The following is a 14,999-nucleotide window of genomic DNA, read 5'->3' as shown; positions in this document are numbered from 1 at the left end:
AGCACTATCTTGGTGAACAAAGAATTCGGCCTATACTCGATATTCCTCAATCTAGAACTCGCAAACAAGTCCGCGAGTTCCTTGGGGCAACAAGCTACTGCAGACTCTAGATACCTGGTTTTGCTGAACTGGAGGCCCCTTTATAAGCCACTCTCAAAGGATCTCCAGAGTCCTTCACGTGGGGGGAGACTCAAACTAAAGCCTTACAAGATGCTCTCATAACCCCACCAGCTTTGGCTTTGTCAGATCCCACCAAGCCATTCCATTTGTTTGTAGCCGAAAAAGGAGGGGTAGCCAAGGGAGTTCTGACTCAGCGCCTAAGACCTTGGCACTGACCGGTGGCTTATTTATCCAAACGGCTGGGTCCAGTTGCTTCCGGATGGCCCCCATGCATTTGACAAATTGCCGCCACCGTGCTTCTAGTTAAAGATGCAGACAAACTAACCTTAGGGCAAGCATTGTCTATCACGGGGCCCCATGAAGTAGAAACTTTACTGCGGGCTTCCCCAGAGTGATGGCTGTCAAATGCTTAGATTACCCAAAAATCAAGCATTGCTACTCGACCAGCACCGAATACGTTTTTGTGCTCCCACAACCTTAAACCCAGCCACTTTGCTGCCCGAAGGCCAGAATCCCCCTGTACACCCTTGCCCAGAAACCTTGGCTCTGATCTTACGGACATTCCTTTACATGACCCTGATATCAGCATGTTTTCAGACGGCAGTAGTTTTGTGTTTCAAGGGCAAAGGTATGCCGGTGCTGCGGTGACGACAGACCGTGAAGTTTTATGGCAACAGACCCTTCCCCCAGGAACTTCAGCCCAATGCGCAGAGCTCATCGCACTAACAAAAGCCCTAAAACTCAGAAGAAACAAGTCAGTTAACATTTATACGGACAGCCGCTATGCTTTTGCAACCACGCATGTACACGGATCCATTTATCAAGAGTGCGGTCTCCTCACAGCAGAAGGCAAGGCCATCAAAAATAAAGCTGAAATTTTAGATCTTCTAGCAGCCATCTGGGAACCTGCGAGGCTGGCAATCATTCACTGCCCGGGACATCAGAAAGACGACTCCCTACAGGCAATCGGAAACCGCCTGGCTGATGCAGCAGCCCGAGAAAGCTGCCCCAACTAAAAGTAAAAGTGCCTTGGAGCTACCGATCTTGACAGACCCCCTGCTTCCACTGGAGCCCAGTTACACTCCTAAAGATTTGGAGTGGATTTCCAGAAAAGGGGGAAGCAAGATGCCGGGACAAAAGTGGTTTCAAGATCCTGAAGGTAAGATACTCTTACCGGCGGCACTCGGGAGGCACATGGTGGGTCAGCTCCACCAAGGGACTCATCTGGGAAAAACGAGGATGGCGGAATTAGTGTGGAGAAAGTTCAGGGCACAAGGGCTGGGAAAAGAGACTGAAGAGATGGTTGAAAGGTGTGTAAGTTGTGCCCAAGTAAATCAGGGTGCAAATAGGAAGGTTTCAGAAGCTAAAAGAGATAGAGGAATTGAGCCAGGCCGCTTTTGGGAAATAGATTTTCCTGAGATTAAACCAGGGAAATACAGATATAAATACTTGCTTGTTCTTGTAGACACCTTCTCCAGGTGGGTCGAGGCGTTCCCCACCAAATCAGAAACGGCTCAGACGACAGTTAAGAAATTATTAAATGAAATAATTCCTAGATTCGGGCTGCCTTTGAGCATAGGATCAGACAATGGCCCGGCCTTCACGGCGCAGGTGTCCCAGGGTCTAGCCCAGGCATTGGGAATAGATTGGAAATTACATTGTGCATATAGACCCCGGAGCTCGGGTCAAGTAGAAAGGATGAATCGGACCCTAAAAGAGACCTTAACCAAATTGTCCCTTGAGACAGGCGAAAATTGGGTTGATGTCCTGCCTTTTGCCCTTTTGTGAGTGCGTTGTACTCCATTTGTCAAGGGATTTTCCCCTTATGAAATTTTATTTGGCAGACCTCCACCTATCCTGCCGAGGCTAGGAGACAACATAATGGAACAGTTGGAATGGGACCATTTGCTGGCTTCGCTCATGGCCCTGCAACATGTACAGAAGGAAATAACCAGGGCCTTGAGAGAAGCCTTCGCTCATCCTCCTGTTCTTCCCCACCCCTTTCAACCAGGAGACTTAGTCTGGGTCAAAAGGCATGAGCCTAAAACCCTGGAGTCGCGCTGGAAAGGACCACACACCGTGATTCTGACTACGCACACGGCCGTCAAGGTAGATGGTGTCCGAACCTGGATTCATCACTCTCAGGTTAAGAAAAACTGCGTGAAGGCGGGAGCAACCCAGACCGATACAGAACCAGATAACAAACAGCAACGGGAGTTTCAAAGGCACCCAGAAGATCCTTTAAAGCTAAGACTGATGCGAGCATAATAATTTTTTGGGTTTGTATGGTGTTAAGTGTGGGGGACTGTATGGAATTGCATCCCCTATCTTTTTGGCCATACAAATGGGAACTCAGGGACACTGTCATGAGGAAGGTGATAGCATCTAATACCTCTTCCACTGTGCCTTGGTTTTTTTTTTGTTGTTGTTGTTGTTGTTTGTTTGTTTGATTTATGCGACTTGGTGGGGGACTCATGGGGGACTTTAGTTACTAATTATAAACAGCCAACGGGCTTTGCTCCTCCGGTCCCTGAAAACCCCTATATGGTTACCTATGGATGTGGACACAGGGATCAAGAACAAAAATTGGCTAACATACCAGGGTAAAAAGGGCAGCACCAGTCCTCATTCCACTCCTAGTGGGACTGGGAATTGCGGGATCCACAGCTATTGGAACTGCTGGACTCATTGTGGGGGACCAAAACTTCAAAACTGTAAGCAAGTAGACCGAGACCTAGGCTACTTGGAAACTTCAATTTCTCGGCTAGAACACCAAGTAGACTCTTTAGCCGAGGTTGTATTACAAAACAGAAGAGGGCTTGATTTACTCTTCATGAAGGAAGGGGGCCTCTGCGTGGCCCTCGGAGAAACGTGCTGTTTTTATGCAAACAATTCCAGAGTAATCCGAGACACTCTCAGTTTGGTCAGGGATAATCTTAGGACCAGGGAACGTGCCAGGGAGGCCAGCAATAATTGGTATCAGAGTTTATTCTCTTGGTCCCCCTGGCTCACATCACTGCTTACAGCTGTAGCTGGGCCACTGCTGTTGTTACTTCTCGGGTTAACTATTGGCCCGTGCCTTATCAATTGGTTAGTACAATATGTCAAGAAGTGAGTTAGTGAAATAAAAATTATGATGTTCAGGTCCAATTATATCCCCTTAGTTCCTAATGATGAATCAAGGGATTGATTCACTGACAAGAAAAGGGGGAAATGTAAGGGTTAAATTGTAGTGTAGGGCTAATGCTTAGCTTGAAAAATAACAGCTTTGTGTTGACACTGAAGGTTAAGAGATAACAGCCTTGCTTTGCTCTGGTAAACTACGCCTCATACCCTTGTAAATTAGGCTTCACCAATTAAGGAAACAAAAGTTCAAAGAAAAGAGCATCAGAGGCAGGGTCAAGGAGATCCACTGGTTGCAACTTAGAGGCAGAAAGTCTAAAGTAAACACCTCATTAGGCAACTGTTAACTCATCTGGAACCTGTTTCTTTGTTTTGTTCCCAGGTGATGATAAAACGATGTGATTGGTTATAAAAACTCTGTCCCCCGGCTGTTCGGGGCCGCACTCTTATCAAGAGTGTTGGTCCCGATCGGTCGGCCTTGCCTCTCATTGTAATAAACTTTGTTGTGACTGTCACTGGTGCCCGTAGCATTCTGTTTCAGGAGTCGTGTGGATGCAACAGTAGCCCTGCTTCAATGAATGGTGTATGTATATATGATGGAGTATGTGTATGATATGTATGATGGGAATTCTGAACAAAGGAGGCAGTGTAACAGCTGCTAATCAGTGGGGCTCCATAAACTAGCAAAACTCAGACAGGCCAGTAAAATCTGAAATAATATGTTCCTCAGAATATAAACAAAACCAAACTATAGGGAGGAAGGTAGCATGTTTTTTTTGTAAATAAAACGTCCTGATTAATATATTAGAACTCATCATAGTGGTTGTATTAGTTTGCTAGGGTTGCTATAACAAAGTATCACAGACTGAGTGGCTCAAACAACAGAAATTTATTTTCTCACAATTCTGGAGGTTACAAGTCTGAGATCAAGGTAGACCAAGTAGAGTTGGTTTCTTCTGAGGCCTCTCCCATTGGCTTGTAGATAGCTGTCTTCTCCCTGTATCTTCACATGGTCTTCCCTCTGTATGTCTGTGTCCTAATTTCTTCCTCTTTTTTGAAGTTTATTTATGTTTGAGAGAGAGAAAACATGCGAGCAGGGGAGGGGCAGAGAGACAGAATCCCAAACAGGCTCTGCACTGTCAGTACAGAGCCCAACATGGGACTTGAACTCATGAACTGTGAGATCATGGCCTGAGCCAAAACCAAGAGTCAGATGCTTAACCGACTGAGCCACCCAGGCGCCCTCCCCCCCACCCCTGCCAATTTCTTCTTTATAAGGACACCTATCATTGGATTAGGGCCAACCCATATGACCTCATTTTAACTTAATTGCATCTTTAAAGACTATTTTCAAATACAGTCACATTCTGAAGTACTGAGGGTTAGGACTTCAATGTATGAATGCAAAAAGGGGGGGTATGGTGGAGACACAATTCAGCGTAACAGGGATTAATAATGCATTAAATAGGATTTTATTTTTAAAAAGCTTTGACAAGATTTTTATATTGAAGAATTTAAAGAAGTAACTAAGGAATTGTGATTACCAGTTTGTTAAATGAACGAACTAATAAACAGATCAATACATGGTAAAGAAACTTAGAGGTAAGAAACAATGAGTAGAACTACAAAGACACTTTTCTAGAAGGAGAATATACAGATTGGTGTTAAGACTAATCTTACATTCTTAGAAAAGATACAAGGGAGTGCAGCATAAAATATCCACTTTGATAGGTATATTTGATTTCTTCTAGGTAATGAAAAATCAAAGCATAGGGTTAAATTTAAAAGATGATTTCAGGTTGTATATAAAAATATTTTTTAGGGACTCCTGAGTGGCTCAGTCGGTTAAGTAAGCATCCTACTCTTGATTTTGGCACAGGTCATAATCTCACAGTTTGTGATGGGATTCTCTCTGCCCTTCCCCCTGCTCACGGGTGTGCATGTGTGTACTCTCTTTCAAAATAACTAAACTTAAAAAAATTTTTTAATAAAATTTTAATAAAAAATTTTATCATGAATAAGTAAAAGGTATTCATAGGTCAGTGATTCTAAGTGGGGGTCAGGGGTGGCAGGAAAGAATACCTTCCAGGGATGAGCATATCAAAACTATGGGTGAGGACAGTGTTTTTTAAATTATACTTTCTGAAACTTTGATTTTTCTATCATCCCCTCCACTCTACCCTGAGAATCACTGTTCTAGTGCCCCACTGATTGAAGAGAGTATGTTAAAAATGGCACTTGATAAGAAATAATTCAAACTGCACTTACATGATTATGGTCTCAAAGCTATCTGATGTGACCTAAGAAAGGGACCCTAGTGACATGTTAACCATGTCCTAAAGACCTTAACCCAATATGCTGTGATCAGAGAGGCTATATAATGTTGGGTGACCTGAACATTAACTCTGGACCAGGACACACAGTATCATAAAATCATCAGCATCTGCTTTTTGAAAAAGCATCACAGAACTCAGAAGCCCATTCTCTACAATTAAGAATCAGTGATTATAACCCCCCTCATTTTATATGTAGGAAACTACAATTCAGAGAAGTTAAGATAACTTGTGTAAAGACTCTTAAAATAGTTATTGGTGGATCCAGGCACCAGTCTAATATGCTTAACTACTTTAGAAACCATTAATTCCTATTACAAGTATTCAGGGTTTTTATCCAATGTGCAGTTCTGGTCACTACAGCTTAAAAAAAAAATGTAGTAAAGCTAAAAAAAAAAAGAAAATGTCTAAAGAAAAACAAATTAGATCATCAAAAGGGCTACTGTTACATTTATTTATTCATTTATATCCCAATCTCATTCCAAAAAAGGCTTACAAAGATGCAGATAATATAGTAAGAAAAAAAGATTAAAACAGAAAAATGAAAATAAGGAAAATAAAGATAGGAAAGGAAGATGGAACCAAGAATGTGGCTAGCATACAAAATATACGATGTGAAGTCCTAAACACTTGCTGGAAATGGACCACAAATTAGGCTCTAAGTGGCATAGCACTGATATGAAGAAAAAATTACAGTCAGTTGAATATTTAGTGTCTTTAAGGTAAAATCAAACAGCAATTCAGGAAAAGCACAGCTGAATTCAGAGGAAATTTCTCCCATGCATCCTTAAACAGAACATTATGAATTGTAATGATAAACACCCTTTACACTAGCCACAGCTATTAAATTTCACAGGGATTTTCCTACAGATTGCCAAAGTACAATCCAGAAAAAGCAATTCTGCAGAGGCCAATAAAATGCCAGCTATACAGGGAAAATCTGGCTTAATCCAAGGACAGAATTAATAAACACAAGTACACAGAGTACTTTCCAGACTCTCTTTGGTTTGTAAAGAGAGATTAAATATAACTGAAGGATAATAAAATGAAGGCTTTGAGGGGTGCCTGGCTGGCTTGGTCAGAAAGGCATGTGACTCTTGATCTCGGGGTTGAGTTCGAGCCCCACAGTGGGTGTAGAGATTACTTCAATAAACAGTTTAAAAAAAATTTTGTTTTAAATGAAGGTTTTGAGAAGTTTAGAAAAATGAAAACAAGTTATAAATGCCAGAAATGTATAAAATTTAAGGTCCAGATGACTTTCCTTACTAAAGAAAAAGGTTCAGGGCACCTGGGTGGCATAGCTGGTTAAGTATCCAACTCTTGATTTCGGCTCAGGTCATGATCTCCTGGTTTGTGACTTTGAGCCCTGCATCAGGCTCTACAGGGACAGTGTGGAGCCTGCTTGGATTTCTCTCTTCTTTCTCTCTCTGCCCCACCCCTGCATGCTCTCCTTCTCTCTCTCTCTCTCTCTCAAAAATAAACATTTTTTTAAAAAATAAAAAGGAGGGGCACCTGGGTGGCTCAGTCAGTTAAGTGTCCGACTTTGGCTCAGGTCATGATCTCACGGTTTGTGAGTTCGAGCCCCATATGTGACTCTGTCCTGACAGCTCAGAGCCTGGAGCCTGCTTCGGATTCTATGTCTCCCTCTCTCTCTGCCCCTCCCCTGCTCACGCTCTGTCTCTCTCTCAAAAGCAAACACTAAAAAATATATATTTAAAAAATAAAAAGGAAAAGGTTTTTGAAATACATCTCTAACCTTAGATCTTAAGGCTGATGTCATGCCTCTTAATCCCTTGGTTTGCCTATCAGAAACTGAATCCCAGGTCATCTAGGGAAATACTCAGTTTAATAATCCTTGTGTCTTCCGAGGAGACTTTGTTTTGGAAAAAAAATTCAATAGCTGTTCCAATTAGCCCTAGAAAAGACATTAACCCATCCATATTTCAGTTCTTATTCCTCACATTTAGGCTATTAGATTCACTTTTGAAATTTTTAAACATTAGATTTGTCACAGACTGGCTTTGAGCCCCCAGATCATAGATTTTAGCTACATATTTAGGGGTTAAAATGCCAGCTTTTGAGACTTTTGAAAAACATTCATACTACTTCTGAGAAACCTATAAAACACATAAATAGCACCTTGAGACTCCAGGAAGTGTTACTTCTCAAGAAAGGAAATACGACAGAGAAACAAGGAAAGGGAAAAGTAGAATAAGCCTCTGGTTGAAAGCTTCAGGGTATGAGCATTGGAGAAATGCAGCGAAGGAAAAGGTCAACACAGATCTGAGATGTTGAACTGAGAGGTGGGTTGTATTAGGGAGTAGGGAGGGGTAGGGCCAATTGTGGCTGCCAATAGCAGAATGCGCAACATTTGAACTCTGGTCCAACAAGTAGAAGAACAGAATAGTAAGAGGCTACAGAGTAAAAACAAACTAGATCATCAAAGTGGTCATACTGAGTTGGCAGTGGAGGAGATCCTTGGGTTCTCAGGCCCCAATCTACAGTAGAGGGGCTCAAGCAAGGCTGGGATGGACCAGGTAGGACTCCAGGTTACAGTCAAAGTTCTTGAAAAGCATGGACTCCGATGGACTGGGCTGGGTAGCTTGTGTCTCCATGACAAAGTTCACTGGCTGCTTCTGTAGGAGCTCTGGGTCAAAGGCCACACCCCGAAAGAAAGGGTGGACCTGGAAGTGATGCAAATAACGTAGACGGTGGAGGGGATTCTGGCATAAGAGCTGAAGGCAAATAGAGCATGAAGGATAGATGAGATAGGAGAGGGGCTAACCAGAAAAGCTGGAAAAGAAGTTCATGGGCTGTGGAGGGCAGGAAGAAGAATCCTAAAGAGGATTTGAAAGAGGGAGAAATTATTGGGGGCAGAGGTGGGAATAGAGGCACTGTCCTGGTAAGAGAGCAGCACTGGCCCTCTCTCTCAGAAGTGACTGATTATGCATGGGGAGGATGGTACTTGATCAAGTTACAGCACGTGCGCACGCACACACACATACACACACTCACCAAATTATTAGAGGAATGGGGAAATCTCATTTCAGTAATAGGGAAAGGAGAGAATTGAATGGTTTGGTAGTCAAGAAGGAAAGTAGTGTTCACTCTTACCTCATGGAGCAGGAGTGAGAGCCCCTGGTTAAGAGAAGCTGGGACCTCAGAATCATAGTGTGTCACACTTGCCAACATGGCCACATGATCCCTCTCTGCAGCCACTGGGAACTGAGTTAAGAGGTGGGGAATGGGGGTGGGGGGCAGTGGTAGCATTGTTTAGTAGGAATAAGGCAAGATTTCCTAAGTTCTTCCCACTACAGGGCAGAGCTCCTCTCTTTGCCCAACATCCCTAAAATTTTCTCACCTTCCCAGTTGCCAGACAGAAAAGCAAGACACCCAGGGACCACCAGTCAGCAGCATGGTTGTAAGGCCCTCCACTCAGGACCTCTGGGGCTAGATTTGAAAGACAGGTGTCACTGACATCAATTGGCTGTCCTCTGCCAATGCTTCCCCACCAGTTTTAGCCCCTGTCTCACCCATGTACTGAAGGGTGCCACAGATAGTATAGGCTCGGGCTCCCTGGGGCAGGTGGCGGGACAAACCAAAGTCTGTCAGTTTCACATGGCCTGTGAAAGATAAGGCAACAGCACCACTCTGTTCCACCCCTTGTCAGCCATGACATATTCCCAAACAGAGTACCTCTAATTCTGGGGCTAGGAAAAGAAAAGGACTTACCTCGTTCATCCAGAAGGATATTCTCCATCTGAAAAATCACAAGTGAGAGGTTATTCATCTTCCTTTTGACCTTCTTTTATCATATATACCTGTCTGCTGAGGAAGATGCCCTATTCAGCATTCAAGTCTATACTTTGAGGGCTCTTGCCCAAATCCTTAGCACCCATGAGGGCCCCAAGGTCAGCTATCCTCAGCTCCCCTCTCCCTTCTTACATCTGTGGGTACTTCTTACTGATGCCCCACTTCAGACAGAGAAAAAGTGCTTAACTCTACCTTCACATCTCGGTGGATGATGCCCAAATCATGGAGATAGCCTGTGGATGACAGCAAGTAATGGGGTGTGCTAAAGCTCTCCTGTCTTTCCAGTTTCCCTGGTAGTTCCCATCCCATCCCTATTCCTGTTCTTTGACCTCCAGAGTTAATACCACTTCTCTCTGCCCCTCCCCCTTAAGTCTTCCCTCATTTCCATTACCATTTCTGTTTCACTTACACAGCACCAGAACCAGTTCAGCAGCAAAGAGGCGGATGGAAGCCTCAGTCAAGCAGCCGACAGAGGACCACAGGGAGCACAGATCTGTACTGCAGTAGCTGCACACTGCAAAGGACCAGAAGTCTAGGTGATATTGGGGGGTAATGTGCCTGGGCTCAAAGGCATTTTAGGCCTCTTGCCCAAACTGATGCCACATGTTGTTCCCTCCCTTTGGGAGACAGAAACACTCAGAGAAGGGAAACAGCCAAGGGAGAACAAGCCAAAGGGATAGGTAATCTCAGGTGGAGTACAATGGGACGACTCTTGGAAATGAGAGAGACCAGTCACTCACTAATGAAGAGGTGTCGTTTTCCCTGCCAGCTGTCCCCCAAACCGTGTACAAAAGGATGGTTGATCTGTCGCTAGGGATGAAAAAAACAGGAAGTTAGGGAGGAAAAAGGGCACTGAGGATCAAGACAGCCAAGAAGTCAGGATTTAACCTAGTTGTGCAGAAAGGGAGCTGCTGCCCTACCTCTAAGTTGAGGTGAACAAAATAGTAGGGACTGCCTGTCTGGTAATCCCAAAACCAGCATGATACTATGAACACACCAGGACATGCTAGAGAGGTTTCCCTGGAAGGACCTAGAATTAGCTGCTGCTAACTACCTTTCCCAGGATCTGCTTTGGTTGAAGCAGAGGGAGTGGGCAGAATAAGGAAGAGCAAGGCAGTTGGACAGGAAAGGTGCTTTCTCCATCTGTGGTTTAGTTCTTCCTAGGCTCCATTCCTGGGCTCTGTGCATACCTGGATGCTAACCTCCTCTTTGCACTGCCTCAGGATGTCCCTCTGTAGGACCTTTACCTTGGACACCACCTATAAAAGGAGAGGAGTGATGACTCCTATGCGTTGTTTATGCCTCCCAACCTTTCTGAAACCAAGAATAGAAGCAGAAACTAGAGAATGATATGGAAGGATACCTAGGTCCCTACCTTCACTGCAAATACTGCTTTCTGGTCACAATCTAGCACCTTGAGGACTGTTCCAAAGGAGCCTTTAGCCACAAGTCCTAAAATCTGTACAGAGAAATTAAGAATAGGGTGATTGAAACTCTGGCCATTTCTAGATGTCTCCCCAAGACTGAGACCCCTTCCAGGGACTGACCTACCTTCAGCTGGTGATGCCCTGTAAGAGGCCTAATGGGAAACTCCGGCAGAAAAAGGTTGACGAACTGAGGCACTGGCCACTCAGACAGAGGCTTCTCTATTAGCAACGGGGTCGGCTCCAGGGGCTCCTGGTGTAGGCACTGATGCCCCCGTAGTCCCCACAGCTCTTCCAGACCTGACCTGGTAGTTCCCACACCTGACCAGAGGCTCTTCCAGCCTCGGACCCAGGGACCCTGGATGTTGCCACCCTGCTGAGAACCAAGGGAGCCACTCTAAACCTCTGCGCTTGAGGCATTACAAATTCTGCCCATCTTAGAGGGCACACCCTCAAATCTTAACCTTAGAGATATGTTTTTGAGCACCAGGCAAAATTGCTACTATACTTGTTTTGGGCCAAGGCCTAGATTTCCTGGACATGATTCAAATCCTCTAGGAAATCAGTATGTAGACATTTTCTCCATGAAGCATCAGAAATTCGTCCTGTACCTCTCAGTATGGGGTTGGGATATTTTCACCGTATAGCCTCCTGTTTCACCTCCACAGTGGGCATCACTAACATTCTCCTCACTGGTCAGTTCCCAGGCCTCAAGCCCATGTCCCCCCTTCACCTCCCCTAAACAGGCTGCCAAAGCCCCACAGCCTACCTTATGAGAAGCAACCACCCGGGCATGTTGCCCCTGCCGACAGCTTACTGTTCCCATCCAAAGCCTCTGCCTCCTCTACCTGCTAAATCTGCTGTCCCAGTTACATAAGCGATTCCTCCCCCTGATGCTACATTACACATGAGCCCCGCCTCTTCCCTGCTATTCATGACTAGAGATGCAAGTGGATGCAGCCAAACCCCACTCATCCTCAAATCCTATCTGCCCACCCCAGTTATGAATAAGCTTATAGCCAGAACTAAAATGTGCAGAGACCTATCAGCATGGGGCCAGTGTCACACCAGAGCTGGGAAGTATCTGTGATAGGGCTTCATGGAGGAGGGAAGAGGCCATCCTCATTAGAGTGGCAGCTAGAGGATGTGTCTTGGGTTGATGGGGAGGGAAGGACACAGGTTGAACCCATGCACTTAACACACCAAAAAAAATTAGTAATAACTAAAATAGATTTTTTTCTCTTTAAGTCATTTTCTTACCATTCTCCAGGCATACCCCAGGGGGATCCATGGCCAGCCCTGACTCCTATTGCCATTTTCCCAAGTGAACTTGGCACAGATTGAGGAGGGGCTTTTTTCCCCCCAGAACCCTCATACCTCCTATACAAGGCAGTGGAATGAGGGAGAGAGCGGATCCTCCCCTCAACTTTCTGGCACAGAGGGAGAGCAGTTACACTTAGAAATATATATGTATATATTTATATATAGGTCTATAAAAATTTATCACACTTGATCAGAACTGTCCCTCCCACCCTTTCAGTTGGCCCCAAGGGAACCAGATCCTGATCCTGGGCCCAATCCCTGGGTCTTGCTCTCTTGATGCCTCTCTGGCCCTGCTGATCAGTGTGAGGTAGAACTCAGCATTATTATCCACCGTGTTCTGCAGGGAACAGGCCAGCTGCTAAAAGAGCAGTGCCTCTCTCCACAGTACCCTGTGAGCTCCTGACCACCACAAATCCTGATGGATGAGGGGAAGCGCCTCCCACCCCACAAGTCCCTGGGGCCTGAGCCAAAGTCAGATCCTGTACTGCAGCCACTCTTGCATGCTGGATCACTTGCGCCTGCCAAAGATGGACTTCTTGCCAGGGTTCTTGTTGCCCACACTTAAACCGATGAGGAGCCGGGCTTTCTCCTCCTCTTCCTGCTGTTGCATGTTGAGATCTGATTTAGTTTCTAGCTTTCCCCGGACCTCAGACCCTGTTGCAGGCTTCAGCCTTAGCTTCTCTTTGATTACCTGGTAGGTTAGAGAGGAGTAAAAGGGAAGGTAAATATTAGTGGAACAGGCAGAATAAATCACTGTGAACCAAGTCAAAAAAGATTTGTTAAGCTTACATGAAGGCACAATGTGGCAATTCAAATTATAAAATGATCTCTGCTTTCAAGAAGCTTATAGTCTAATTAGAACCTATTCTAAAACTGAAGCTGCGTCAGCCCTCAGTTCCCTAAAACTCAACAGCAGTTAACATATATAAGTGTAAACATTTAAACATCTGACCAAAGTCATGGAGAGGGCAGGGATAGAAGTTGCTCACTTCATTCACCTGCCCGTTGCCAAGGCTACTTGTCCTACATATGTCCTACAATGAAATGCTCCTGAGCACAGGACCTGTTTGTCAGCCCCTGCTAACCAAACAGCCATGAACTCTGGCAGGATACCTGGGCAACCAGGGCTTTGCGGCTGTCCCTCTTGACAGCCATGGCAAAGTCTAGCCATGTCCATGTGTTGTTGTGGTACTCCAGACAGGGCAGCACAAGGTTAAGGTCACCCCAATCCACACTATTCTTCTCACCCTGCAAGAGAAGGAGGGAGAGGGGAGAGAAAAGAGCGAAAAGATCAGCTGCCATTTTTAGTCCAAAGCTAATACTTTTTTAATATATGTGCTGCTGAAGTGAACACACAGTCCAATCTAATACTTGAGTCCCAAGTCTAGCACTTTCCTGCAGCAGCAATCTAAAGATACTGATTTCCCTTTACCTCATCCTGTAACAGTACTGACTCCTGAAGGCAGCAGAGGGAACAGCAGATTATTACCCAAAGACCATCTTCACAATTTAGACTGTCGTGCCTAATTGTAATCTCTGATCTTATCTGGTTCCCTTCCCACCCTGTTCTAGAAAGTACTAGGGAGGAGCAGACCTTGTAGCTGACACACAGAGGAACCTGTGGAATCTTTATGTAGATGAAGGAGTTGTTCATGGCAGCTCGCTCTTTCATCTTGTCAATATCATCCACAGGGTGCTAGGAAAGGCAGGAAACGAATATGAGTTCTTGAAACCATCAGAAGAAACTTAGAACCCCAAACATCTCCATCTCCTTTCATCCCTGGAAAAGACTCAGGAAACAGAAGAAATCTTCAGCTGACCCAAACAGAACCCTAGGATTCTTCCATCTTTCTGTCATCAGGGGCATGTCTGGTACCTCAGGTACTTTCCGAAATGATCTTCTGACACCAGAACTCCGATTTAAGCCTTGTGCAACACCCTTCCCAGGGCCCAGTGGTGCTGCATCATCTGTTGCAATCAGCTGCCGAGGCTTAACCACTGGTATTCCTATGAAAAAGCAAGCACACCAGCTGTTGTCCTCTTTCTGAAGCTTCAGCTATCTCTGAGGCTGCTACTCCAGTCTTCCGGATCTCCACCATAAAAGTTCTCACCAGTAGTCACCAGTTTGGACTTATCTTCTTCATCACCAACCTCATCATCTTCTACGCTTCGGCCAGGAAAGAAAAAGCCCATTATTCTATGGAAGAACTGGTGTGTCAGCTGGATGGTGAGAGGCACCACATTTACCTAAAGAGGAAAAAGGCTGAAGAAGCAATTAAGCTCAGACATCATCCCTCAGTTTACCTACCCCTAATGTAACATAACACACAGATAGCTTTTGAGTGCCCTTTGTTCCTGGGTCCCCAAAGGACTGTTTACTAACCTCAAAGTGTTCCTTAACAGAAATACCCCCAACAGGGGGCCGGACTTTGCTGAAAAGGCGGAGGGCTAGCTGTCGCCCAGATTGGCAGGAGCTCTGGGGCCGTAGGACTACCTGTAAGATAAAGAGCGATAAGTCTACCCACAAATCCCTGCAGACTAAGAGGAAAAGCAACAGTCTTGCTAAGCTAGACAAGCTTTCACCTCTCAGATCACCACAGTATTTCCCTTAGTGGGTTTATGGGGAAGGGCCATTACAAATGCCCTGTGTTAGGAAGCATGAGAATGGGGCAGGAATGGGGAAATAAGACTTGCCTTATAGACAGCATTGGGGAGGAGGTTGTTCATAGTGAACCAGCCCAATTCCAGAAGATGTTCTGCTGTGTCATCAGACTTATTCACCTATAAAGACAGATTCCCCCCCCAACCCCACCCCACACACTATTATAAGTCTTTCTCAGGAGCTTGCTAGAGAATTGCTACA

At 45.1% G+C, this 14,999-nt stretch overlaps 1 protein-coding gene across 5 annotated transcripts in view; it reads right to left on the bottom strand.

Annotated features, from left to right (window-relative positions):
- Positions 1–8,085: 8,085 nt before the first annotated feature.
- Positions 8,086–14,999, bottom strand: part of KIAA0100 (KIAA0100 ortholog) — a 31,428-nt gene continuing 24,514 nt past the window's right edge. Inside the window, exons 33-49 of one of the 5 annotated variants that reach the window (XM_042967141.1) lie at positions 14,831–14,917; positions 14,520–14,630; positions 14,248–14,383; positions 14,013–14,143; positions 13,731–13,832; positions 13,250–13,384; positions 10,941–11,189; positions 10,765–10,848; positions 10,580–10,648; positions 10,130–10,199; positions 9,799–9,903; positions 9,582–9,622; positions 9,309–9,336; positions 9,110–9,199; positions 8,938–9,026; positions 8,691–8,801; positions 8,086–8,311 (exon numbers count right to left, since the gene is read on the bottom strand). In XM_042967141.1, the coding sequence (XP_042823075.1) occupies positions 8,090–8,311; positions 8,691–8,801; positions 8,938–9,026; positions 9,110–9,199; positions 9,309–9,336; positions 9,582–9,622; positions 9,799–9,903; positions 10,130–10,199; positions 10,580–10,648; positions 10,765–10,848; positions 10,941–11,189; positions 13,250–13,384; positions 13,731–13,832; positions 14,013–14,143; positions 14,248–14,383; positions 14,520–14,630; positions 14,831–14,917 (1,860 nt within the window). In that variant the 3' untranslated portion in view covers positions 8,086–8,089. Of the gene's footprint in view, positions 8,312–8,690; positions 8,802–8,937; positions 9,027–9,109; positions 9,200–9,308; positions 9,337–9,581; positions 9,623–9,798; positions 9,904–10,129; positions 10,200–10,579; positions 10,649–10,764; positions 10,849–10,940; positions 11,190–12,298; positions 12,828–13,249; positions 13,385–13,730; positions 13,833–14,012; positions 14,144–14,247; positions 14,400–14,519; positions 14,631–14,830; positions 14,918–14,999 lie in introns of those variants that run through there. The other 4 variants (XM_042967142.1, XM_042967144.1, XM_042967146.1 and 1 more) reach the window with 4 other exon arrangements.

The sequence above is a fragment of the Panthera tigris genome, chromosome E1, assembly GCF_018350195.1.
Source record: "Panthera tigris isolate Pti1 chromosome E1, P.tigris_Pti1_mat1.1, whole genome shotgun sequence".
NCBI classification, from domain to species: domain Eukaryota; kingdom Metazoa; phylum Chordata; class Mammalia; order Carnivora; family Felidae; genus Panthera; species Panthera tigris.
The sequence above is the reverse complement of the archived record's forward strand: the minus strand, read 5'-3'. Positions and strand labels throughout refer to the sequence as shown.